Source organism: Prionailurus viverrinus, chromosome C1, assembly GCF_022837055.1.
Source record: "Prionailurus viverrinus isolate Anna chromosome C1, UM_Priviv_1.0, whole genome shotgun sequence".
Lineage (NCBI taxonomy): Eukaryota > Metazoa > Chordata > Mammalia > Carnivora > Felidae > Prionailurus > Prionailurus viverrinus.
Window position 1 is genome coordinate 64,907,999 of NC_062568.1, and position 14,887 is coordinate 64,922,885.

Sequence of the window (14,887 nt, forward strand, 5' to 3'; positions counted from 1 at the left end):
CATAATCTCAATATATGGGAAAGATGTAGGAGACTACTTTGATGACCCAGATATGAAGTGATAAAAGTCTGAAATCTTGAAGTCTGGACCCAAGAAATAAAATGAAACAAATTAAAGTAAATTTTTATAGTAACATAATAATGTAATCTAATAACATTATTTTTACTGAAGTATAGTTAACATACAGTGTTATATTAGTTGTAGGTGTACAATATAATGATTCAACAATTAATTAATTATAATTTTATTCTTTGAATTTATATCCAAATTAGTTAGCATATAGTGTAATAATGATTTCAGGAGTAGATTCCTTAATGCCCCTACCCATTTAGCCCATCCCCCTCCCACAACCCCTCCAATAACCCTCTGTTCTCCATATTTAAGAATCTCTTATGTTTTGTCCCCCTCCCTGTTTTTATATTATTTTTGCTTCCCTTCCCTTGTGTTCGTCTGTTCTGTCTTGAAGGCATCATGAGTGAAGTCATATCATATTTGTCTTTCTCTGACTGACTAATTTCGCTTAGCATAATACCCTCCAGTTCCATCCACATAGTTGCATGATTCAACAATTTTATACATTACTTAGTGCTCATCACAATAAGGATACTCTTGTTCTCTTTTTTCTATTTCACTCATTTCCCCCCTCCCAACACACACCTCCCCTCTGGCAACCATCAGTTTGTTCTCTATATTTAAGAGTCTGTGTTTTTTGTTTATTTGTCTCTTTTTTTCTTTGTTCATTTATTTTGTTTCTTAAATTCCGCATATGAGTGAAATCATATGGTATTTGTTTTTCTCAGTCTGACTTATTTTACTTAGCATTATACCCTCTAAGTTCATTTATGTTGACAAATGGCAAGATCTAATTCTTTCTATAGCTGAGTAATATTCATTGCATATATATACCACATCTTCTTTATCCGTTCATCTATCGATGGACATTTGGGCGACTTCCATACCTTGACCATTGTAAATAATGGTGCAGTAAACATAAGTGTGCATAAATCTTCCCAAATTAATCTTTTTGTTTCCTTTGGGTAAGTATCCAGGAGAGGAATTACTAGATCATATGGTAAATCTATTTTTAAGTTTTTGAGGAAGCTCCATAGTGTTTTTCACATTTGCTGCACCTATTTACATTTCTTCCAACAGTACACAAGGGTTCCTTTTTCTCCACATCCTCACCAATGCTTGTTATTTCTTGTCTTTTTATTTTAGCCATTCTGACAAGTGTAAGGGATATATTATTTGCAAATATCTTCTATTCAATAAATTGCCTAGTTGTTTTGTTGATGATTTCCTTCACTGCAAAACCTTTTTATTTTGGTGTAGTCCCAATAGTTTAATTTTGTCTTTGTTTTCCTTGCCTGAGGAAACATATCTAGAACAATATTTCTATGGACAATATCAAAGAAATTACTGCCTATGTTTTCTCGAATTTTTATGATTTCAGGTCTCATATTTAGGTCTGTAACCCATTTTGAGTTTATTTTTGTGTGTGGTGTTAGAAAGTGGTTCAGTTTCATTCATTTGCATGTAGCTCTCCAGTTTTCCCAGCACCATTTGTTGAAGAGACTGTCTTTTCCCATTGTATATTCTTACCTTCTTTGTCATAGATTAATTGACCATAAGTGTGAGTTTATTTCTGGGCTCTCTGTTCTGTTCCATTGATCAATGTGTCTCTTTGACGTAATACATTATTAAATGGTAATAATTAGGTCTGCGTTCTTTTTGCCTTTATCAAAGAGACTATATGTTGATTTAATGGTTAATTAATAGTCTGTAACTATTATACTTTTCATTATTTCTTTTCAGTGTGAATTTGCTGTTTTCTTCTCAGCATATGGATGAATGACTCATTGTTAGTAACAATATATCGAGTATACACTGTGAATTATTTGCTAAATTTGCTACACAATCTTCAGACTAATCATTCATTCAGCATATAATTGGGTCTGTATACTACATATTATATTAGGTATGGATAAAGTATGATATTTTATTTACAAGATAATATTTTATGGCTATGAAGCTGGAATGTCTTCTATTTTCATTTTCATTTCTGCAATTAGATAAATATAAACACCACAATCCTGATAAAACATGCTTCCCTCATCTCCCAAATTTCCCTCTGGGCCCTCTGTATTCAATCCTCTTCCTCACTCTCCAACACACTGACAACCACTTCTCTGTTAATACAGTTCTGCTTTTTTAAGAGGAATTTTGTTTAAATGGAATAACATAGTTGATATACTTTTATGACTGGCTTCTTTCATTTAGCTGAATGCTTTAGAGATTCATGTATATTCTTGAATGTATCAGTGTAGATTCTTTCACTTTGTTCTTAAGAGGTATTCAGTTGTATGAATAAACCACAATTCTTTCATCCATTCACTATTGTTTGGACATTTGGGGCTATTATGAATAAAGCTGCTATGAACACATATACAAGACTCCATTTGGACTTATGTTGGATCATATGGTAGAATATATGATTAATTTTATATGAAAGTCTTTATTTATTTATTTAAAAAAAATTTTTAATGTTTTTATTTATTTTTGAGACAGAGAGAGACAGAGCATGAGTGGGGGGAGGGTCAGAGAGAGAGGGAGACACAGAATCCGAAGCAGGCTCCAGGCTCTGAGCTGTCAGCACAGAGCCCGATTGAACCCACAGACCATGAGATCATGACCTGAGCCGAAGTCGGAGGCTCAACTGACTGAGCCACCCAGGTGCCCCAATATATATATGAAAGTCTTTATAAGAAACTTTGTAACTTTTATAGGAAACTTATTTCAGTAGTGGCTACATCATGCTTTATTGCTACCAGCAATGTATGAGAGTTTTACCTGTTCCACATCTTCATCAAAACTTGGCATTGTCAAACATTTCTTTTTAAATTTTAGCCATTCTGTTGGGAATGGAGTGGAAATTAATTTTGGCTTTTATATTTGTTTTGCTAATGATTAATAATATTGGACACATTTTAAAGTGCTCACTAACATCATTATATCTTCTTTAGCATAGTGTTTGCTCAAATACACTATCCATATTTACTGATGTTTGTCTTATTATTTCACTTCAAAAAAGCTTTAAATATTCCAGATACAGGTACTTTATTGGATATATGCATTATACTTTTCCCCAATATTTGGCTAGCTTTTTATTTTCTTAACAGAGCAAGTATTTTAATTTCATTGAATTCCAACTTATCATTTTTTTTTCCTTTATAATATGGGCTTTGTTTCTGTGTGTTCTCTTTAAGAAATTTTCACCTCAGTCAGAATCATTAAGATTTTTTTTACTGTTTTCTTTTAGAAATTTTATAGAATTAACTTTCATATATAGATATAGGCTCTATTTTTAGTTAATTTGTGTATATAGTGTGACATAAGTGTCGATTTTTTTTTTCATATGGCTTAATTGTTTACTGCCAATTACTGAAAAGACTACCCTTTCTCTATTGAATTATCTAGGCTCATTTGTTGAAAATCTGACAGTCCTATATATTTGGGTCTATTTCTGAACTCTCCTGTTCGTTCTGTTGATCTATGTATCTATTTTTACACAATACCACATTGTCTTTATTAATGTAGCATTGAAGTGAGCATTGAAATCAGATAATGTAAGTCCTCCCACTTAGTTCCTCACTTTTGAAATTATTTTGGCTATTTTGGGTGCTAGGGGCTTCATATACATTTTAGAATTGGCTTATTAGTATCTATAAAACTCTTAAAATTTATTATGATTTTATTGAATCTATAGCTCAATTTAAGAAGAATTGGCATTTGAACAATATTAAATATTTTGATCTATGAACATAGTATATCTTTCCATTTATTTATGCCTCCTTTAATTTTTTCAACAATATTTAGTAATTTTTGGTGGATAAGTTTTATTTATAATTTTTAAATATATCCTTATGTGTATATTATAATCTCTAGACTATTTTAAATTTTTTTTCAACGTTTTTATTTATTTTTGGGACAGAGAGAGACAGAGCATGAACGGGGGAGGGGCAGAGAGAGAGGGAGACACAGAATTGGAAACAGGCTCCAGGCTCCGAGCCATCAGCCCAGAGCCATCAGCCCAGAGCCATCAGCCCAGAGCCATCAGCCCAGAGCCTGACGCGGGGCTCGAACTCACGGACCGCGAGATCGTGACCTGGCTGAAGTCGGACGTTTAACCGACTGCGCCACCCAGGCGCCCCGATCTCTAGACTATTTTAAACTGTCTTGTATTTTAACTTGAATTTCCAAATATTCATTGCCGGTATATAAAGCATGCAACTGATTTTTAAATTTCTTCATCTATATTATAAACTTGATAAACCCAGTTATTACTTCTAAAGTTTATTGTGAGTTCATTAGGATTTTCTGCTGAAATAATCAATTAGTCTGTGAGTAAAGATCATTTTACTTTTTCCTTTTCAGTCTGTATACTTTTTACTTACTTTGTATGCCTTTTTGCAGTGGCCACAATCTTTAATGGAATGTTGAATACAAGCTGTGAGTGAACATTTTTTCTTGTTCCTGATCTTAGGAGGAAAATAATTTAGCTTGTCACCATTAGATACGATATTTTAAAGAGGTATGTATGTATGTATGTGTTTTTGACAGCACAAGCAGGGGAGCGGAGCCCAACCTCGGGCTCCATCCCGTGACTTGGGATTATGACCTGAGCAGAAATCAAGAGTCAGTCGCTCAACTGACTGAGCCACCCAGGTGCCCCTGAAAGAGGCTTTTGGAGATGACTTTTTTCATGTTAAGGAAATTTTCTGGTATTCCTAACTTAATTAGAGAGTTTGTTTTTTTTTAATAAGTTGAAATTTATTATTTTCAGTTTCTTTTTTTCTGCATCTGTTACAAGATCTCATTTTTCTTTTTATGTCAATATTGTGAATTGCACTGATTTTTAAATATCAAACCAACTTAAATTCTTCAGAGAAACTGCTTCTGTTTTCTAAAATTTAGGTGAGGAAGGTTCACATCTATGTTCATAAGGAGAATGCTCTGAGATCTCTTCTAATTTCTTTATGTGGTTGCAGTATATGATTTCTCTCCTCATGATTTGGGAATTTATCCTCTTCTCCTTTCTGTAAAAGTTTCTTTACTGTTGGTATTATGCTTCCCATAAATGTTTGGTAGAATTCACCAATGAAGCCACTGGAACTGGAATTTTCTTTTTAGGAAAGTTTTAACTGCAAATTTAACTTTTTAAAAAATAATTATTGAACTATTCAGGTTATCAATTTCTTTTTCTTAACTTATACCATTCAAATTTATGTGTATTTCATACAATTTGACAAATGTGTAGTTGTACAGAATTGTATTTTTTATATGTCTATAGGATTTGAAGCATTTATTCTTTTTTTATTCCTGATACTGGTAGTTTGTGTCTTTTCTTTTTCTTTTTCTTTTTTTTCCTGGTCCATCTGGCTAGAAGTTTACCAATTTTATTGATCATTTCAATGAACCAGTTATTGTTTTCATTGATTTTATCTACAGTTTTCTGCTGTTTTATTATTTTGCTCTTTATTATTTTCCTTCTTATGCACAATTTGTAGGTTTTTAGTTTTGGTGTCTTTTTGTTTATTTTCAGTTTTCTAAGTGAAGGCTTAGATTATTGATTTGATACACTTCTTTTCTAAAAGATTAGCAATTAATTCTGTGAATTTCCCTTCCAGTCTTGCCTTGGTTGCATCTCACAAATTTTGACATGTAATTTTTTTTCAATCAATTAAAATTGCCTTCCAATTTTACTTGTAATTTCTTCTATAGAGTAATCAGCCAAGGGTTCTACCAAGAAAACAGATGATAGATAGGTAGACAGATACATAGAAATATATATATATATATGTATATGTATATATACACACACACATACATACATGTACACATAAAGTGTATATATATATATAATATATAAATAACATATAAAAATATATATAATTTACTGCAAGGAAAGGAATTGCCTTTTGTGACTGTGGTAGCTTGCTAGGCATTTCTTACGACTTCTTAATGTTGCCCAGTATTTATATATATTTAATTTTAGTTGTTATATTTACATGTCTGTAGTTTGATTTGGATCTTTTTTATGTCTTCCATTTCTTCCTTTATCAGTTTCATTTTCTTCCAGAGTTTGGACACAGGTAGTATATTTATAATAACTGTGTAATGGCCTTATTGCTAATTCAGTCATCCATATCCTTCTGGTTATTTCTAGATTGATTTTTCTTCCCCCACCCCCTTTTTTTGAGGGGGATGCCTGATAATGTTTGATTGAATGCTGGACATTATTCATTTTGTGTCTTATGTGCTGGATTTTGTTGTATATTCCTTTAAATATAGCTGGCCTTTGTTCTGAAACATAATTAACATATCATTATAATTATTTTGAGACTTGCTTTTGAGCTTTATAGATCAATCTCTACTTATGGTTTCATTTCACCTATTAATGTAGTAACTTTCTGAAGAGTCTCACCAGTGTTCTTTCCATACATTAGTAGGTTTTTCACTTCAGATGATGACATAAGCAACTATTTCCAGTCCTGTGTAAGCTTTGGTAATTGTTAAGCCAAATGTTTTCCTTAGTTTTTCCCTCTAGTCTTGGGTAGTTTCCTCACACACTTGTGAAAATTAGACAAGATTTGAGTTGACATCTATGAAAATATCTGAACCTCTCTTTCTGTTTTACTTCCTTCTCTCCATGATTCTGTTCTGTAAATTCAAGCTGCCTTGACTTCCCTGAACTCTAAACTTTGTCTTCTCATTCAGTCCATTGAGCTCTGTGTGGTTTCCCACTCTGCATACAATGGTCTGGAAATTCTATTTAGCTGGTAAGCTGCGGCAATCATAGGGCTTACCTCATTTTTGTCCTTCTTTCAGGATACAGTCTCTTGTGTTCCTTGTTGTCCAATATCTGAACACTGTTTTCTATATTTTGTCCATTATGTAGTTGTTAAAAGTAAGAAGTTAATTTCTGATCTCATTACTCCATTATGAAGAGATCTGGAAGCTCAGATGGTAGCTTTCAAATTATTTGTTTAGGACAAAGCTGGTTCCTGGTATACAGATTGGTTAAAAGTTTAGAGCTTTTATAGTGCAATAAATCTGTTCAAATATATAAAGACTTTTTTTTAAATAACTAAAGAGAATGTCTTCCAGAAAAGAAGCAATGCAATTTAGTGTATTTCTAGGGAAAACTGTGTATTTTTACAATGTACAAAGACCAGCGATTTAGATTTAATGGATACAACACATAATTAATCTGGATAATGATAAGAGTGCATTTATTAACTAAGGACAATTTTAAGATCTACTGATATACATTTCATTCACTACCTTGGTCTTCAAAACAGCTATAATTTGTAACAACTGATTCATTTTTGGTTCAATGTGATAGATTACTTATAAATTCATTAAAGAAATTATCTTCTATTTTTGTAAGCTTATCCATTAATTTTTGAGAGAGAGAGAGGGGGAGAGAGAGAGAGAAAGAGAGAGAGAGGGGCGTTGGGAGGGGAGGGGGGGCAGAGAGACAGGGAGAGAGTGAATCCCAAGCAGGCTCCACACTATCAGCATGGAGCCTGATATGGGGTTTAAACTTACAAACCAAAAGATCATGACTTGAACTGAAATCAAAAGTTGGATGCTTAACCAACTGAGCCACCTAGGTGCCCAAGAAATTATCTTCTAAAACAACCTTATAAATGCACTTAATCAAATCTTCACCTAGAATGTCTATATAATTTTTTAATGAACTTAGGTTTCATAAATTATTAGAGCTGTTAGGTCATTATTTTCATATGTCAATTACTGATGAATGTATTAACTACTCATGTATGAACAGATTATCTTCTGCAGGAATAGGTGGCATATTTTAAGAAAGCGTCTGCTAACATGTTATTGCTCATAGAAAAGGCTTTAGTCTTTCAGTAAGATTTACATATACTCAATGAGATGAGGCAAATATTAATCATTTGCATAAAAACTATAATGTGAAGTTTGTTATTACAAAAGTACCCCAGGTAAAGTAATAACCATTTCGATTAAAACTGACATATAAAGTATATTATCAGGAAAGCATCTAAATTTTCTGAAGGAATGTTCAATTTTCTAACCAGACATGCTCATGTTAATGTATTAGAAACAGCCACTAGTATTAGTCCAAATCACTGAAACTAATGAGTACAAATATGATTTACCTACTCCTTTCTCTACCTTAATTTTCATGCCCCAAACACACAGCACTAGTACCACCTTAGTCTAAAGTAGTTAAATCTTATATGTTAATGTTAATATTATTAATTTACTAATTTTAAAAAATATGGTGCTTAGATTGTAGGATAGCTGTTATTTAAATGTTCACTAACTGCTAGAGTTTGCACTAAACACTCGAAGTCCACTCTCCTAGTTATTCTTTACAAAAAAAGGGGAAATTTAAGGATTGTTATACTGATTTTGAACAACAGAGCTTAACTACTTTTATTGGTTCCTGCTGTGATGGCAATTTCAAGTTCGAATCCAGTTTTTTTTCTGCTTTTTACACTACTCCATGCTGCACAGATATATTGTTTTAATGACCTCCAAATTTCTGCCTCCTATGATATTCTAGAGCTATGTATAATAATACAAGCCAAAATTTGCCTAACTTGTAACTGTAAAGTCCGAAGTTTCTTAGGTTAAATGTGACCCACTTACTAGGATAATACCCAGGACCCCCATAGAAGGCCACATTAAAATAACCTTTATAATGCTACATTGTGGCCATGACATTATTTAACTAGTTTTACCCAATTGAGAAGACTTCAGTTTAATTTCATTGATTTATATTCTACATAATTCAAAAAATATGAAACAAACTACATTGCTTATCTGATCTCAAAAAGTTTTTATTCTTTGTCAGTATAAGAATACCGCTTAAATAGCCCACAATGGATGCTACTATTTCCTTAAAGATTCAAGCATTGATGTTGGATACTTAAATATTTTCAAATGTAAGGTTCGTAAGCAGGGCTCCATTAATTCTGTGGGTCTGTATACAGCATTTTGTGTGTATGAAATTTATGAGTACTTACTATGTAGTAAACATTGTTAAAAAGTTTCTAACACACTATGAATACTAAACTACTTAATTTTAAAGTAACAGGGACAATTAAGTAGTTTTAAGAATATATCTGAATCTGGGGCACCTGGGTAACTCAGTTGGTCGAGCATCTGACTCTTGGTCTTAGCTCAAGTCATGATCTCATAGTTTGTGGAGTCAAGCCCCGTGTCAGGCTTTATGCTTGGGATTCTTTCTCTTCTGCTCTCTCTGTGCCACCCCCACTTGCTGTGTCTCTCTCAAAATAAATAAATAAACTGTATCTTTGCCCATAAGCAGATCATTTTGAGTATTAAAGTGTACACTTGATAGGATTTCAACATTTAATTTATGTACTTTATTCAATATTTGGACTTCCAAAAAAAAAAAGGCCCCAAATACTGAACAACTTATAAAATCTGTCCTCAACACAGTATCTAAAATGTGCTTTTGTAGATCATGGGGGTGAGGGGAGGGGTAATTTTCCAGCCAGCAAGCAGCCATGATTACCATCCTCTGGTTTGATTCTATTATTGGCTGAATATAGATTGATGTACTTGTCTCCACTGTACCAATGTATAATGCATGAACACGATTACTGGGGTAATTTAGAAACAGGATGCCTTTAATCTTCTGCTCAGATCAATCAATTACAATACATAGGTTATAGAATGTCCTATGATCTTACACTGAATCCTTAATAGAACTAATCTTACAGCTAAATGAGGTTGGGAAAAATGTGAAGCCACAGAGATTGCTAATATGAACACAGACAATGGAACTTCAACCATCATGTGTTTAATTACTCAGAACAATCAAACAGAGACTACTCTGAAATTTATAGAGAAAGAAATAATATACCAGGGAGCAAAAAGCCATTTTTTCTCTTGAAGAAGCCACTCTTCCACCCTTAAAAGAAGCCACTCTTCCACCCTGAAAGAAGAATTCAAGGATTTTGAGACTCAGTAATCTGTGAAAGTATCAAACTCATACTAGAAACAGTTTGCACTGTTACCTTTTGCATGTCAATACATCTTGTCATATGGCAGATAAATCTGTTTCAAACTGCATTTGGAAATGCCTGTTTCCCTTTACAGCAATATTCATTCACTGACTTTCCTTGTGATTTGAAAAAGAAATAGTTTTCCATACGACCTTGCCTTGCCATAACCTACTGTTATGCCTTTATAGTGTACATGAAACCTTAATTACAATCTGCACAATGTTAAGTTTTTCTGTTTTCTGTAGAGTTCTTGGTGCATTTTGGGGAGAATGCATTTGAGCTTGGATTTAGCTAACAATATAAGTAGAAAAAGAAGATGGGGGTGCAAATAGCACCGTTTCTGTGGGTATCTAGTGAGGACATGTGTATGTGGATATATTCGGGCCCACTTGCCGAGTTTGCAGTTCTATTGTCTGGGGCTGGATGTAGGCGGAGAGCAGTTACTAACGGCAGAGTCAGAGTCAGCACCACGGATAGCTCCACACGTTTAACACCTGGGAGAGGAACTCCGAGGTTTCATGAGCCCAGCTGCAGCTAGGGAATAGAATGATAGAGTGATCTACTTATACTGCAGAAGGGGAGAAAATAAAGCTGTACATTGGAGGAGCGTGTCTTTTTATGTTCCGAGAGAGGGAACTGTACAGATTCAGAAAAGCTCAAGCTACCATAAGAGCCTAAGGGTTGTCATAGATTGTTTCTTTTTTTAAGTAAAGCTAATTAACCTGAAAATTCAACATTCCCAGGCAATGTCTTGCATTTCTAATTCATTTTCATTACTCTGACATAAAAGGGGAAGAATTGCTTAGGTTTTGGGGGGTTATTTGGGAGGATTTCTTTTTTTCTTGGCTTGTATTTTCTGCAACATAAAGTTAAAATCAATATGTTTGTTTCCTCATTATTTATTGTAGTCCACTTTTTCACTTTCCTAATCTAAACCTCCCTCTGGGCCCTTCTCTGTTCCAGTCTCATTGTTTTTACTTTAGATTTTAGTTTGTAACTGAGAAAATCTGAACCTGACTGATTCAAGGCACAGGCAAATCAGGCTAATGAGTTGCAAGAACCCCCAACACTATTTTACAGCTACATGTTTCGATAGAGGACTTAGGACTTTTGTCACCAGCTGGAAACAAGAGGTTTGTCCGTCTGTGTTGTGGTAGTTTTGTAGGTTGTAGCTTGGCAAATTCCATTTAGAGAAAGGGGCGTGGATAGAGGCTGACTATTAGGTTAAAGGAGGAGATAACATAAATGAAGGGAAAAGAAACGAGAAAAACTAGAAAAACAACTTAGAAAACACCGTCTCCTGGCATGACTTGTCACATTTGATTTCCTAAGTCTCCAGGAGGTCTGTTTAGAAAGATGTGTATATGTAACAGGAGATTCCCGCCTTGGCAGGCTCTGAGAGCAAGAACGAAGAGGACTCTATTCTGCTCCTTGAACCCTTTCCCATCCTAAATGAGATAATTTCTTAGAAATAGTGGAAGAGAGTAGAATGGTGTGCCTAGTGTGTTCAGGAGATGAGTAGCATTGGAGGTCACACCAAGGCTGGTAACTCTTTGCCCCACCCACCTTTTGTTCCTTTCCCCTGGAGCACAGCCTCGCCCATTTCAGACACTTCCCTTGTTTTGTACCAGTTGCTAGTCTTTGGCCTCCCATCTTTCTTCCAGCCTCTAGCACCAAGAGTCCCAATCAACCCCCAACGTTGCAACTCCTCACGGGTTCAAGCAGTGAAACCGGGCATGCTCAGCGGCGGTACCAGCAGCCTTTAGTCTTTGGGAGACTCGGCTCAGCTCAGGGCAGGGACAGGAGTGCCAATTCAGCTAGGGCTTCAGCACCCACCTCCGCGGAGTCCTGGGGATCCGAACTAAACCTGAACCCTTAAGTGGCTCATCCTCAGTCTTCAAACTCCTGAACGCCACCAGAGCTTAGAAATAGTCCTCACTGAGGGACTGTTTTCACACCTGTCTTTTCTTTGCAGCTAAGGGTGTTTTAGCTACTGCGGCGTGAGGAGCTCAGGGATGGAGCCCTGTGGCTGGTGGCCGTGGAGATCACCTTCCCAGAGTAGCTGTTTGTCACTGAGTTTTGGAGATTTCTTGGCTGGCTTCCGCTAAAGCACGCTTGAGTAATCCGAGCTGTGGCGGCGCCCAAGCTCTCGGGATAAAGGGTGTGTGTGTGTGTGTGTGTGTGTGTGTGTGTGTGTGTAGGGGAGAGGGCGGGGATAGAAACGTCAACTCCCCCCAACCCCCCAGCCTCCTTTTCTTTCTCGTCTTCCTGCAAAAGCCGCACGAGTCTTCCATCCCCCTCCTCCCCCCCCCCCCACCCCCCCCAGGCATCCTCACAGCTCTGGGCAACCGCCAGGTTAAGCCCATTTGCACTGGGAAATTGGCGCTGTTTGGGAGAAGAGAAACAGATCGATTGCCCTTGTGACTCCCCGCCCCCCTCCCACCCCACCCCACCCCCACCGCTCCCTCCCTCCCTCCCTCCCCCGCCACCCCCCTCACCCCGCCTCCTTCCCTCTCCCCACCCCCAAACCCTCTCACCCGCGGCAGTCCGGTGCGAGGCCCCCTCCGGAAGGTGAAGGGGATGGATTGGACTCCGCTAGGGAAAGCGGGTGTCTAGAAGTGGTGCTAATGGGAAGAGATTTCTGGTTTCAAAAGAGGATGCTCTGCCACAAAGAGCGGCTCGCGCGCTGGCCTGGGCTCTAGCCGAGGAGAGATCCCGGGAGAACTCCAGAGCTCGGGGGGAGCGCTCCTCGGAGGACCGGGGTCAACATGCCTGTTCGCAGGGGGCATGTGGCACCACAAAACACATTTTTGGGGACCATCATACGGAAATTTGAAGGGCAAAGTAAGTTCATTTGTTCTCTTATCTCTCCCTCGCTTTCTGCTTTGACGGTGCACTTGGCGTTCGCCGCGTTCAGGCTGAGGAGCCGGCAACTCCGGGCTCTTTCAAGTTAACAGGCTGTGAAACCGAGCCAGGAGGTTCGAATGGCAGCGGGAGTGTTCTCCCCCAGATATTAATTCTGATTTACATTTTAGATTATGGTCTCCATTGTAGGAGGCAATTTGATCCTCCTCTCCCACTGCTCCATTATCTGCCTTGCTACTTAATGTCCTACTCTTCTACTATCTTAAAGGGAACGTACTAGTATAACATGGGTTTATATTTTGAGGCTGTTTAATTGTAGACTTTTTGAAAGTCAGGAGTAGAGCAGAGCATACCACTGGAACCAGAAAATGTAAATGGTAGAAGCGATGTAAACGGCTATGCAAACTATATTTTACCTGGGTTAAATTGCTAAGCTGTGGTATGACAGGGATGCTTGCTTGCTTTTAGTTTATAGAAGCTAAACTTTGCATTGAATCAACGCAAATATATCCCAAGAAGGATAATTTGGGAAAAGCAATATCTGATCCGTGCTGGTTCCCAATGCAAATGGTTGATTATTCAAAACAACATTTATGCCCCTTTATCATTTCCTTAAATTTCCGTTACGAAATGTGAAACTTGAAATGTAATAAGTAAATCCCACAACTGAATGCAGATACATTTAACATTCTCCTGTGGACTAACTGTAAGGAATGAATTATTGTTATATAAACATATTAATTTTAAATCCTATGCTTGTTAATTCATATTTCACATTTCCTTAAAACTACATTAGCACACAATTATACATTTTGCAGGTATTGGCACTGCATTTAGTGACATGAGGATATAGTACCTTGTGTACAAAATATACTAGTATATCTTGTTCCCATCTTACCTGGAAATAGTAAATACAATTTATGATTGAAACTTAATGAGCCCTTTGTATTGAAATCCCTACTACTGCACACAATTTCAAGGTTCTCCCCAAGTAAAAGTGAAAAGGTGCTAATGTGACATTTACTGTGTATGTGTAAATTTTTTTTATCTCCTAGACAATATATATTATGAAAAGTGAATCTTCAAATTATTAAACTATTAACACAAAATAGTTTTATTGCTAATAGTTTCACGTTTTGTTTTGTTTTTTAACATGATGAGTGTGTAGCATGCCTTAGAGGGATAGAGAAAAGCCAAATCCAAAGAATAATAACTACTTTGAGAAAGTTGTACTCTTAAGGGCCAAAGCTGAGGTGAGAAATCTGACAGTTACAAGGTGTTTCATTGTTTGGGCTTTGAAAATATTTATCTTACAATTAAATGGTATTCTGGAAATAATCAATGGGCCAGCTGCTTGTTGAGTGTGCATTAGGACCCCCGGGAGTTACAAGGCTTGAGAACTAGACTATTTGAGAAATTACATTCTTGAAATTTGAAGAGTAGTTCCTTAATACTTTTTGTTAAAACTACTTGGAACTGTTAATTTCACATTTAGGATTTTTTTTTTCTTTTAAAACCCTGGGCAGTTAGAAATTTGGGAAGCACCTGCTTTTCAGATCTCCTGTTATGCAACAATTTGCTCCAGTGTTTATGGAAATCTTGTGGAAGCTTTTTAAAAGATGTCTCACTATCTTCTTATTGCAGATAAAAAATTTATCATTGCAAATGCCAGAGTGCAAAACTGTGCCATCATCTACTGCAACGATGGGTTCTGCGAGATGACTGGTTTCTCCAGGCCAGATGTCATGCAAAAGCCGTGCACCTGTGACTTTCTCCATGGGCCTGAGACCAAGAGACATGATATTGCCCAAATTGCCCAGGCATTGCTGGGGTCAGAGGAGAGGAAAGTGGAGGTCACCTACTATCACAAAAATGGTAAAGTTCATCTATTTAGAATTATTTTTACTTGATTGCAGTGAAATGAAATTTTAACA

The 14,887-nt window shown here is 36.3% G+C and overlaps 1 protein-coding gene across 2 annotated transcripts in view; it reads left to right on the forward strand.

Annotated features, from left to right (window-relative positions):
• Window positions 1–12,511: 12,511 nt before the first annotated feature.
• Window positions 12,512–14,887, forward strand: part of KCNH7 (potassium voltage-gated channel subfamily H member 7) — a 481,489-nt gene continuing 479,113 nt past the window's right edge. For both annotated transcript variants that reach the window (XM_047869110.1, XM_047869112.1), the window contains exons 1-2: window positions 12,512–12,932; window positions 14,598–14,828. In XM_047869110.1, coding sequence (XP_047725066.1) covers window positions 12,857–12,932; window positions 14,598–14,828 — 307 coding nt within the window. In that variant the 5' untranslated portion in view covers window positions 12,512–12,856. The remainder of the gene's footprint in view (window positions 12,933–14,597; window positions 14,829–14,887) is intronic.